Source organism: Callorhinchus milii, unplaced genomic scaffold (assembly GCF_018977255.1).
Source record: "Callorhinchus milii isolate IMCB2004 unplaced genomic scaffold, IMCB_Cmil_1.0 Scaffold22, whole genome shotgun sequence".
In the NCBI taxonomy this organism is placed as follows: Eukaryota; Metazoa; Chordata; class Chondrichthyes; order Chimaeriformes; family Callorhinchidae; genus Callorhinchus; species Callorhinchus milii.
Genome location: NW_024704763.1, coordinates 5750820 through 5762919, shown reverse-complemented (window position 1 = coordinate 5762919; position 12100 = coordinate 5750820). Strand labels below are relative to the sequence as shown.

Here is a 12100-nt window from a genome sequence, read left to right as displayed (position 1 = left end):
AGTATTGCTCTCTGCTTCCTTTCTGAGGTTCACCAATTCTTGGCATCATCATGACATTGGGGGAGAAGGACAATCAAATTTCACACTCCTTTTAGTGATTGATCTAGGGCATATTGGTTGCGGCTCACTTGAACATTGTTGCTATTAGTTACTATATATTATATATTGGCAGTTATTGTTACACATTTTCATCAGACATTGTGGCTTCTGTTCATCACACTTCTATTTTTATGTACTCACTGTACACTTATAATTTGTTTGAGCAGTTTACACCAGCACCACCTGCTGGTGTTTAAACCAACAAAGCTAAGATATTTGGGGCCAAACAATTTTCAAATCTATTCCTCCTTACAATACACACCGTGGCTGATAATTAGCACCAACTGGATCGTACGCTTATTCTTGTTGATGATCATGTTTAGGACCACAGTCTATGAGATTGCCTCAATGCACCAATCTCAAGTTACTGTAAAAAGGACTCCAGTAATTGTGAAAAGAGCAAATATCCAAGTGTCCTCAGGTTTAGACTTTCATACAGTGGCGAGCCAGGAGGCTCAATACACTATTTGGGGAGTCCAATGGAAAGTGTCAGCTGATGACTATTCTGGATGAAAGGTAGGGGGAGTGGAGCATGATACAAGAGTACAATTATCACACCAACCATTGGTGGTCAGGTCGACCCCTTGTAAAGGGCTCCACAATCAAGAAGAATCCTACCACGAGGGAGGATGAACACAGAAACTGTAACTACAGTGTCATCCAGTGACTCAAAGATTCCCCCTGAAGCACTGAGAACCAGTGGAGTTCAGTAAGGATAGAGAGGTTGGCTGTGCAGAGCCTGGTATGGGCGGGAATGCAGGATGCGAAGTTTTGTTGGAAATTGTAGAGGTCAGAACTAGGGAGGCTACAGAAGCTCAACCTCAAAGTATCAAAGAATGAATTAAGATTTCAGTAGGAGAGGGCATAACAGGCCAAGGTTTTGGGGAATTACATTTGTGTAGCACCTTTGATGTCGGGAGGACGTCCAAAAGCGCTGGACAGTCAAGGATGTGCACCCAAGCTTGGGGGTGGGATCAGGAGGGGTGGAGGGCAATCGAAGGCACGGTCGAAGAGAAAGGTCTTGAGATGAGCCTTGAAGGAAGCAAGGGAGAGGGCGAGGTGAATCAACCAGAATGCCAAGGTTACATATTGGCTGATTAAGCCAAAGAAATGCAGCTTCTAATTTGATGTTAATACCAATTCTGTGGTTTTCTGTCAATTCAACAAAAAAAAATAGCTGCACAAGACAGAGAGAAAGTAACTTCTATATTTCCAGGTTAATGTTTTTCCATTAGTTTATTTTCAAAATCGTAAAAATAAATTAGTTGTAAACAAAATAGTTTAAAATATTCCTTCAGGGAAATGTGTACAATATAGAAGTAGCTGTACAGATTGCTCAGTCGTTACAAAGACCTGAGCGGGTTTAATAGAGATTTAGTTTACATTGACACCAAGATCCTGTCATAGGTTTTGTCTACACAGTTTTAGTATCAGCTGTAAGTTGAAATTTACATAATGTCATATGTACCATCTACGGTTCTCAAAGTGAGCTACATTGACAGAACTATGAAGCAATGCTTGATCAGTTACTGTAAATAAATAAGACAACTTTTGTCTTGTCCCTTTTTATGAAAAAAATTGAGAATTCTAAGTGTAAAAAATAGTTAAACATCATAATAGAATGGATTATGCAACAGAAATATTACAGATATTTCCTGAACAACTATAAACTGTAAACAACTTGTATTTACATACAATATAACAAATAAGTTATGGCTAACAAAGTAGTTCCTTCAACAGTACTGACAATGTCATGAATACTTGAAGATGGACCAGATACTGAATGGTGCTCATGCACCAATATTTAAAAAGGTAAGAATGACATTTGCTGGAAAGGTATTTTGAGGATTTTTCTTGAGCAGTTGGCCACTAGGTAAATATCTCCCGAACTATATGTGTGGAGATCCATTACAAAGTGTAAATTTATTTGTACAGAGATAGAACATTAAGCGGGGTCTAAAATGCATCATTTCTTTTTCTTAAAAAGGAATCCCAAGTTACACAAATGGGGTCTCCTTCTGGTAACTTGAGTTTTGACATTTTACTCCAATGTGATCCACTTTGAGAGGGATGATCCCATCATTTGATAGGGATTCTCATGGGATTCCTTAATAATAAATAGAAACACCACACTTTCAATCGTATTACACATCATATTTTCCTTGGTGAGATTATTAATCATGTTTGAGGTTGATGTTAACTTGGGCTTTGCTTAGCTGGGACATTGTAGTTGAACCTCGAAGTATCAGATCCACACAGAGCCTGGAGTTCTATTAGCAACAGCAAATGAAATCTTTACTTTTAGGCAAAAGAAGGATAAAACATTACAGAAAGTTTGTAATTTTATAATTTTTTGGGAATATATTCAGGGGATTACAAATATTAAATATTTGAATACATTCCCGAACATTTCCCCATTGTAATGTTTTCGGACACAATTTGAGGAATTTAGCTGTTTGTCACCCTCATAGTTTTGCCTTTAATAAGTACCGATAACTAGCAACTCTCAATATCAATGCAAAGAAATTAGGCTTCAATTTGCCCAAAGACATTGACCGATAGCATAGAAGACGTAAAAGGGAAATTGCTGACAAAGGAGAAATGTTCATTTTTTTGATTGCCTGAATGATGTTGAAAAGTGACCAGTGCAGACTTGATGGGTCACGTGGCTTGTTAATGTGCCAACAACACTTAACAAAGGTAGAACATGCGACTTCTCCAGAAACCAATGATATAGTAGCAGCAAAATAAGCGTGGTATATTAAGGTTGATGTCTAATCAATCCGCGATGTGTAGCATTTAGTACAGAGTAGTAAACTCACAGAGGCAATTACACTTTCCAACAATATTAAAGTAAAAGTAAAGCAATAAATGAATGTGACCAATACTGCTGAGTTCTGCTGAAAAAAGGCCATAAAAAAGAAAATGGGATCAATAAAAACGCACAAAGATGAGACACTTACAGAGCATGCAGATATGGCCAAAAAACCTAAACCCAAACCTTGTTTTGGTTTTCATGGGCGAAAATAGATGCAGGAAAGAGAGGGATTTAGTTTTCCATAGACTAGCTAGAAACATATCAGTCTGTTTTCCCAGTAGATCATGGCAGATATGGTCACCCCACGTTTCTGTCTTTTGTCTATATCCCTTAATGCCCTTACTTCCAAAGTATCCATCTATCTCCTTTTTAGATATCCCAATTCATTCGGACTGTTTGGCCTTCCAGAGGCATGGACTCCACATTTTCACAACTCTGATGTTTTCTAATCTGACTTCGAATTGCTTTAGTTTCCATTTTTAAAATGATGTCCCTTCATTTTGGATCCCTCCCTCCACCAGAGGGAAGAGTCGTCCACTATTTATCCTGTCAATTCAACACGACACCAGAGCAGCAGGACACAAGTTCAATGGCATCCACTATATCATTAAAAAACAAGTTACTTCATTCCTGTTAGGTGCAATCTTCCAGTGCTCTCTGGGATTCAGGACTAATATCAAAGGACTGGAAGGTAGTGAAATGTTGCACCTTTATTCAAAAAAGCAGGTAAAGATGATCCCTGTAAATACAGGCCAGATAGTTTGAAGTCAGTGATGGGAAAGTTCCTTTAATGAATCATTCGTGAGACAGCAGGAGAGCAGATCCAAGTTGATTCAGAGAACTAGCATTAAGTTTATTATGGGGAGAACCAGTTTTCAGGGGTAGAGAGGGGAATGTATCCACGCTTACAGACAACTTTAAACTTGGGAGGCATGGAGAACTTACAAAAATAATTATGGTGAACGATATCAAAGAAGCTAGCTCATAGGTGCAGAGAGTATCAGCAAGGCAAATGGAAATATTGGATTACATAAGGTAGAAGCAGGCAAGTAATACAAAGGTTCATACAAAGCACTGGTGAGAACAGACGTCACTTATTCACCTTTGGGCACCTCAGTGCACAGTATGCACTTCAACACTGGCTTTGGGGAAAATGCAGCATAGATTCACAAGAAATGATAATTACTATGAAAGCCTGAATAAATTGGGGATAAATTCTTGGAAGTTGACGTGTGATTTTGATTGTGAGGTTCAACAAAATACTAAATCAACTCCCACCCATGAAAGAAACAGTTAATAGGGGACATGACCTTAAAATTGGGATAGGAAGGGTTAGAATCAACGTTACAATTTCTTCATGAAGAGTGGTAAGAATCTGTAAATGTACTGCCATAGCATATGATAATGCCGAGAAAGCTACAGCAATCAAAAGCACAGCGGTGATGTTGAATTTGTAGATTGACTGCTGGTGGATCATACAATTTTGGGCACCCCATTAAAGTATATATAGTAGCAATGAAAAGTACAGCGTAGAGTCACTCGAATGTGACTAAGGAAGAATGGTTCATCAATAGTTTGAATTATGCTCCATTTGGTATAGAGTCTTTTGGCTCGTTTCACAACTTCTCATTTACTCTTCAGTGATCAAGACGCACGTTCCTGCAAGCCAGGTATTTGTAGAGGGTTTCAATGGTTCTGATGAGATAAAGAAACTCTTTCCACTTATTGTTGTTATTATTATTATTGGAAAATCAGTAATAAGAAGGTGTAAATTGAGGATCATCACCAGAAGAAAAAAGGTGTGTAGATTTTATTTTATCACAGAGGATTATACCGCAAGTAGTTGAATGAAAGGGAATTGGATAAATATTTGAGAAAAAAAAACTGTTATTGTGAGGAGGGGCAGAGGAGAAAGAAATTACAGTACATACATAACTCCAGTGGGGGAACTAGCATCAGCACGGACACGATGAGCCAAATGTTTTATGCTATAACTTCCAATGTCCTAAATATTGGTCTGAAGATTTGAGTCGTGAAAGGCGCTATATAAGTGCAAGTTGTTGTGGTTTTCTGATATTTTCCAAGGATTATTCTCAAGGCAAGCCTGAAATGAAAACTCTCAGATAGGCTTCTTTGTGCAGGAAGCAGGTCAAATGCCATAAAACTCTTCTTAGAATTGCTGTTGGTTTACTCTCAACATAACTCCAACTGGTAAATCCTTTGTTCAGGTGACGCATTTGTCACTGCAGTGCAGGTTTGAGAGCGTCAACCACACGTGGGCATTCACCGCACCTCAGAAACCTTTCAATGTAAGAAGTGCTCTTCTCCCGAATTGGAACCATTAAGCTGCAAATCAAGTTCCTTTTCTAGAGGAAAGCAATGCGCGTTTCAGAAATTCAACGTTTGACTAATGTTCAGTCTTAATGAACCCAACAGGAATGTGGGGAAATGACGGTTTCGTTGAGTTATAAGATAGAATTGCTTGCTCATTTCTTCATCTTTAGTCCACTCGTCGAAAAACTCAAATTGTTTCAGTAACACTATAGTGGCCCACGGTCCATTGAATTCAGCATGCTTCTCCAGGATATTGTAGAACAAGAACTCTGTGTTAGGCCTAGTTACAAGGGGACTGCACCTTGCTAGGAAAAGCATTTAAAATGGCCCCGTTCTTTAACTCTGAAGATGTCATCTAGAACGCTATTGCTGCAAAGTCTCGGTAGCAATATTTGCTTTTGTCAGAAGCAGTTGGGAGTTGATAAAAGAGTTCTATTTGTCCTTATAGACTCCTGATCTCTGCAATATACCATTCTCTTCATTAAGCATCATGGCAGCAAGTGGTCGTTATCTGTGACCCACAAACCCTGGTGATCTTCGTGCCCCTCTGGTACAGGAAGCACAGCAAACCGTCTTGTAGTAAGAGTACACGCAGAGCCGGGCCTGCACCACCACATTGCAGTTGTAATATTTATCTTTGCAGTTCTCGTCTGGAAAAATAAATCAATCATTTAAATAAAAGCTATCAAAATCAATGCAAAATAAAAAAAAAATCTTAAACACTTATGTTCTTTTTTACCCTCCATTTCCAAGCTTGTAACATCACACAGCCACGCTGCCATCTCACTGAGTCTGTTGTCCAACAGTGTCCCCACCCACACAAACAAAAAACTTATGGGCGATTACTTTCACAGCAATATTGGAAGAGGTTGGAGGCAAATCTGTCCCCTGGTCAGACTGTGTGGAACATGGAAGACCAAATAAATGGAATTCGAAAATAATCTAATTGTTGAACAAAACGCAACTTTGCAACGACTTCTGATATCCCACATAGGAAAACCTGTTGAATTGTCTGATAGCAGTCATCTAGCCCTATATTCTCAGTCATCTCTTTTAGGTATTTTACTGCTAATATTCATTCACTTCTTTTGTATCCATTAGCACGAAAGTCACAAGTGATGTAAGATTCTTCCAAATTATTTCCACAGGTTCCCTCTTCCATTAATCACATAAAAACTATCTGAATTTTAGAAGCGATTAATACAGAGAATTCCAGTAGTCTGTGAAAAATTGCATACCACCATGGAAGAAACAGGGAGAGATGTCATGCAACATTTGCAGTTACAGCTGTGTTTCGTTTCTATCTCCCGGATGCTATGAATGTTTGAGATTGGTTACATACCTATTTCTGGGACACAGGGCTCATTGTTGCAGCTCTGATGCTCCTCTGGTTTCTGATTGTGATCACAATGGTCCCTAGGAATCATATCATCTGTCAGACAACGCACTTCACGCACTCTGAACCCTCCTTCACAAGACTTGGAACACTGAAGCAAATAAAGAAGGTGTTAGCTGATTTTAAAAGTGTCAATCCCCTGATGGCTCAGTTGGCAAAGGAATAAGGGAGAACAAAGGACAGAGCCCTTGATAGAGCTAGTGGTGATCATGGTGCAATAGGGTTGAGAAGCTATTGGAGGAGATGTGGTGGTGTTGGTGTAGCAATGGAACCAGGAAAATGCATTGCCACAAAGATGCCCTATGAAGGGAAGGTGAAAAAGTGCAGTAATCATCAGATCAAAGGCAGCAAAGAGAACAAGGAGAACTGGAAATAGATTCCAAATTAAGGCTGAATTAAAAAAATTAGGCTTCCTCTTAAATTAAAAGATAATTTTTTTTAGACTAAATCAATAATAAATTTCAGATCACTGTATAGTACATTCTGCTGTAAGGTTGACATACATGGACAGGAATGGTGAGGCACATTGGATTAACATCTCTGAGAATTCCTGAGCCAGTCGTGCTTATTAACTCTTGCCAGTTTGAGAAAGAATTGAACAGAAAAAATATAAAACTAATGCGATTCATAATTCTTTATTCTTTTAAATGGTAAATGGGCTTTTGTTATAATGTACTGAATGAGTTGATATTCTAATATTCTTGGACTCACGAGAAGGGCATTCTTTATCATTTGATTATCACACACTAGGAGAGGATTAATTAGACTTAATACTCACTGTGCTCCATTCAGTATAAAACCATTTAGTGCCACATGCCTTGAGGAAGCATGATTGCCGAGAAGGAGGCCTGTCTTGAGAAGCACATTCAAAGGAATCCACTACAGTAAATATCCCTTCTGTTTTCCTGATGCATGTCACATCCCGATGCTCAGTTCCTCTGCCACATTCAGCAGAACACTATAACCAGACAGTGAACAAGACATTTAGAATGGTCATTCTCGCAACCAAAAAGTTTGGTGAAAATTAAGCTTATAAAATCATTTGGAAAAAAAATGTTTTCAAGGACACATAAGTCTAATTTTTGGTATTTTTTTTAAACAGGATTTGTTAACAATCGTTGCTATGAAAAAGCTTGCATTTTTTCCCCCTTGAAAGAGCACAAAATTGCCAAAATTTACAGAAGAGTGAATGAGAAGTTTTAAAATCAGGCCATAAATCCTCTGCTAAAAGCAGCACTGAAGGGAGCATAACTCAAACTCTTGAGTGAACGTTCATATAAACACCACTTTCAGAATGTTCCAATAAACAAGCAGTACTGCTCGATGTCTGGCAATTGGAATATCAGAATTGAATCAATCCTCTGTGGTGGTCTCAATAGGCCAATTTCTGAGACAGGCAGCTCTCCAGCACTCCGAGACTCTGTCGAACAGCCAGCCAGCCTGGCTTGTCAGTAGGACTTGGGAGCAGCAAATCAGTCAATGAGAGGAAGGCATTCTTCTTACTCATCTGCTGATAATCCAGCAAACCACAGCCCCAAATGGTAAAGTAATTAGACAAGCTGTGGGAAGCTTGCCAATCATTCCTAGCAATGGCAAGCTCCATGCTGTTAGCTGGTTAAACTCCAGCTGTATCCCAGTGCGCACTATGAAGTCCACCTGCACCTAATGCTTTCCGGGATGAGGTGATCAGAGTGCATCCCTCTGGGGAGAGTCTCCATTTGAAACAAATGGAAATTTTCATGTTATGTGTGGAACTCGGCAGTTTGACCAGTTCATCTCGTTGATGGTGGGAAAACATTGGGAGTCAATTATAAGGGAAACAAATTGATAAGCATCTGAAAAAGAAAGGACTCTCTTAAGCAGAGCTATTGCTTTGATGGTTAAACAATTATTTTGAGTAAGTACCTAGCTTCCATCTGGCAACCACCGATGTAACCCAAATGGGCAGCTGCCATAATAATAAGATAGATAGATTTCTTATTGCAGACTGAGATAGATAGATTTCTTATTGCAGACTGAGATAGATAGATTTCTTATTGCAAAAGGGATTAAGGGATATGGGGATAAGGGAGGGTTAGGTTATTAGCTGGAGTTAGATTAGTAGATCAGCCAAATTGAATGGCAGGGCAGGCTCGAAGGGCCGAATGGCCTACTCCTGCTCCTATATGTTATGTTAATAATCCTTGCATTTGATATAGGGTTTATCACATCTTCAAGACGTCTCAAAGCGCTTTACAGAACATACTATAAAGTGAATTGACTGTATATCTTGTGGGCCATGTCCTGTCACAAGATGTTATGCTGCCCCCGAGATTCATCCAAGAGCAAGGCATGGGTTGGATTGAGGCTCTCAAAAAAAAGTTAGTGAACGACGCTAGATTGTACAAATATTATCCCTTCCCCTCCATGACCTTGGGGCACCGAGGCTAATTGTAGCCTTGGCTGAGATCAGTAACATAGCATAGCATCTGTATACCATTTCATGTAATCCCACCAGGTGTGATTCTCTCCTCCAGGTTAGAATGCCTCTTGATAGAAAACCAAGAATTACGTCATTGTTTGAAATAGAGAACAAGTTCAACCTCACAATCCAGGCTGATACTTCAGTGCATTAATAGGGGAGAATTGCCAGAAGTCGGATGAGATATTTAACTGTGGTCCTGTTCAGGTGGATGTTAAAGACTCTGTGAAACAATAAAGATTCTCAGACCCTCTGCTGTTTCTCGTTTCCATTAATATCTTGGATTTGCACTGCAATGCCGGGGGAGAACTCTTGAATCAAAGGAGGCTGCAAAGGTGGGATATGCACATGTTGATTGCCAAATAAAATTCAATGTAAATAAAGGCACAGTATTGCATATAGGAAGTATAAGATAGGAGCACAGACATTCCTTTTTATCTTAAGAGAATCAGGTGGGGGGCATAGCCTCAGAATTGGGGTGTGGATTTCATTCACCACATGTAGTTCATGAGGCTGGATCAGCAGAATCCTTCAAATAAGAGTAGGAAAATGATTAAGGATCTGGAGAATGTATGACTAATCAAAAGCAGATAAAAGTCCCATTTATATCACAAAACAGTTTCCTCCTGTCAAATTAGAATTTGCTGATGTGAAGCGCTAGCGAATGCGTCTCAGCACTCGCTCCTCGTGCCTTGGAGCCAATGAGTGATTTGTGTCCCAGCGATTAACCCTTTTCATTAAAACACAAACTAGTTTAATAAACAAAACCAGCACTTCGGATATTGTGCTCACCTGGCTCCAGCGTCCTGTGTACCACTCCGTATGACTCTCACACGAGGCAGAGTTACAGGCCTGTGTGTCTGGAGGGCGCTCATTCCCACAACCTTCCAACGGCAGACTGCTGATGTGATTAGTCAGACAGATGATGTTCCTGGTTCTTACTCCTTCTCCACATTCTGCTGAACACTGAAACAGCATAAAGACTCAAGTCGTTGAAACGCACTTGTCAAACTCGCCTGCAAACATTCTATTTGTGTCTAAATGTTTAACATACTGCTTCAGATGACTTTTGTTTTGAGGGTTTGTCTCACTACACTTTACAGTGAAATCCTGTGAAGCACTTTAAGACATCTTCTCGACGGGAAAGCGGCTATATTAAATTCAAGGATGATTATTTTAAAATGAATCCAATTCCTTAAGATTCCTGTACCTAGTTGAACAAGGATAGGTAGCTTCACTGGAAGCGTAACCACAATTACTATTACAATGAGTCTCCGATGCATCGTAGATTTCTATAGAACTCCTGCAAAGCAGTGAATGCACTAAGCGTTGAATTGTTAATAAGGAACATGGACTGGCTAAAAACTGTCATGGCATAGATTAGCTTTACCCTACTGATAATAATAATCCTTGCATTTAATATAGCGCTTTATCAAGTCGTTGAGACATCTCAAAGCGCTTCACAGAATAGATTGTAAAGTGAATTGACTGTATATCTTGTTGGCGAATTGTGGCAGCCAATTGTGCACAGCAGTATCCCACAAACAGTCAGGGATTGAGTGACCAATTTTTTTTTGGAGGAATTATTACCCAGGAAAGCGATCCATCAATCGACTAACAACCAGGTTCCTACTTACTGCTAGGTAAACAGAGGCGTGTGGAGTAAGGAAACTTGGCTCAGGTTTCACCTCACCTGGGAATCAAACCCGTGTCCTCTCGCTTGCGAGGAGAGGGTACTAACCATTACGCTACGTGACTGATGAAGTGTTGTTGCAATAGCAATCCCAATAGTGAGTCTTTTATTTATCCCTTATTCTCATTCCTGACAGAGAACATTTCTATGCCGGGGCAGTAATGTGCGTGTGCAGCTCAGCAGACAAAATTGCTTCCCTGAGGAACAGTCACCGCACAAACAGTGACGTGGGACTGAAATATCGCTTGAGACCAGGCACAGGCTGTTGAGTTCAACGAATCACGTGAGCGTGGCTAGGGCAGGCTGGCATTCAGAGAAGTTGAAGAAAATGACACAAAAAAAAAGCTACAAAGTTAAATCTGAATTCTACAATTTGCCACGTTCTGGACACTCTAAAATGCTACATAAATAGTGCAAATTCGGTCCCAGGTGGAATTTCTCCCCGCACCAGTTTCAAAAGCCAGACTGACATTAAAATGATTTGCGACTTACAATTTTCCATTCCTCACATCTGGTTTATGTCTGGAAATAGACTTTAATTGTTGTGCTGGCACTCAAAAATAATTATCTTTCAAATCATTGTATGAATTTACAGCTCAACAATAGCTTACATTGACTGTAAAGATTAGTCTTACCCGGTCACTCCAATCACTGAAGAACCAGCTCTTAGCACACGTTCCCATGTCACAGTTTTCAAAGTCATCGGGCCGTAGTTTCATATTGCACTCCTCATCGTCCACGATATCACCCAGATTGCTCACACACTTCACGTCTCTGCTTCTCTGGCCAATTCCACAAGGTACCGAGCACTATTAGGTGAAATAAATCATGTGGGAAACAATTAAATTATTGTTCCATTCAATGGGCTTAATACATCAAAATCTGTTGTACAACGTGATTGAAACTAGTGGGTATAGAAAGGCTTTCTGCAGCAGTGAATCCCAGATACAAACTTTTTTTTACAGAAATGAGCAAGAAGCATGAAAATAATTTCCTGATCTGACACTCGACGCAGCGCTAAGTTATACAGACCAGAAGGATGGTGGGTTGAAGGCTAAGGGAGCCATGCTTCTAATTCAGAGACCCACTGTTGGAAGGTACATGTGTGGACATCAGGGAAGGCTGGGATTTGGGCTAGAAGACCCTGGCAGCCACTCACACATGAGCAACGGTCATTTCAGTGAGGTACCAGAAAACACAGGGCACATGGAAACGTACCCCAGGAGAAGCCAAAAAAGGAGTCAAACACCATCAAAAAATGAGCAAGGAGAGGAGAAAATTTGTGAAAAAAAGTCTCAG

At 39.9% G+C, this 12100-nt stretch overlaps 1 protein-coding gene across 1 annotated transcript in view; it reads right to left on the bottom strand.

The window, feature by feature from the left end:
• Positions 1 to 5199: 5199 nt before the first annotated feature.
• The window catches only part of LOC103189571 (thrombospondin type-1 domain-containing protein 4), a 50558-nt gene continuing 43657 nt past the window's right edge, over positions 5200 to 12100 (bottom strand). The window contains exons 13-17 of the mRNA XM_042343139.1: positions 11437 to 11610; positions 9901 to 10074; positions 7426 to 7605; positions 6594 to 6738; positions 5200 to 5901 (exon numbers count right to left, since the gene is read on the bottom strand). Of these exons, the coding sequence (XP_042199073.1) occupies positions 5759 to 5901; positions 6594 to 6738; positions 7426 to 7605; positions 9901 to 10074; positions 11437 to 11610 (816 nt within the window). The 3' untranslated portion in view covers positions 5200 to 5758. The remainder of the gene's footprint in view (positions 5902 to 6593; positions 6739 to 7425; positions 7606 to 9900; positions 10075 to 11436; positions 11611 to 12100) is intronic.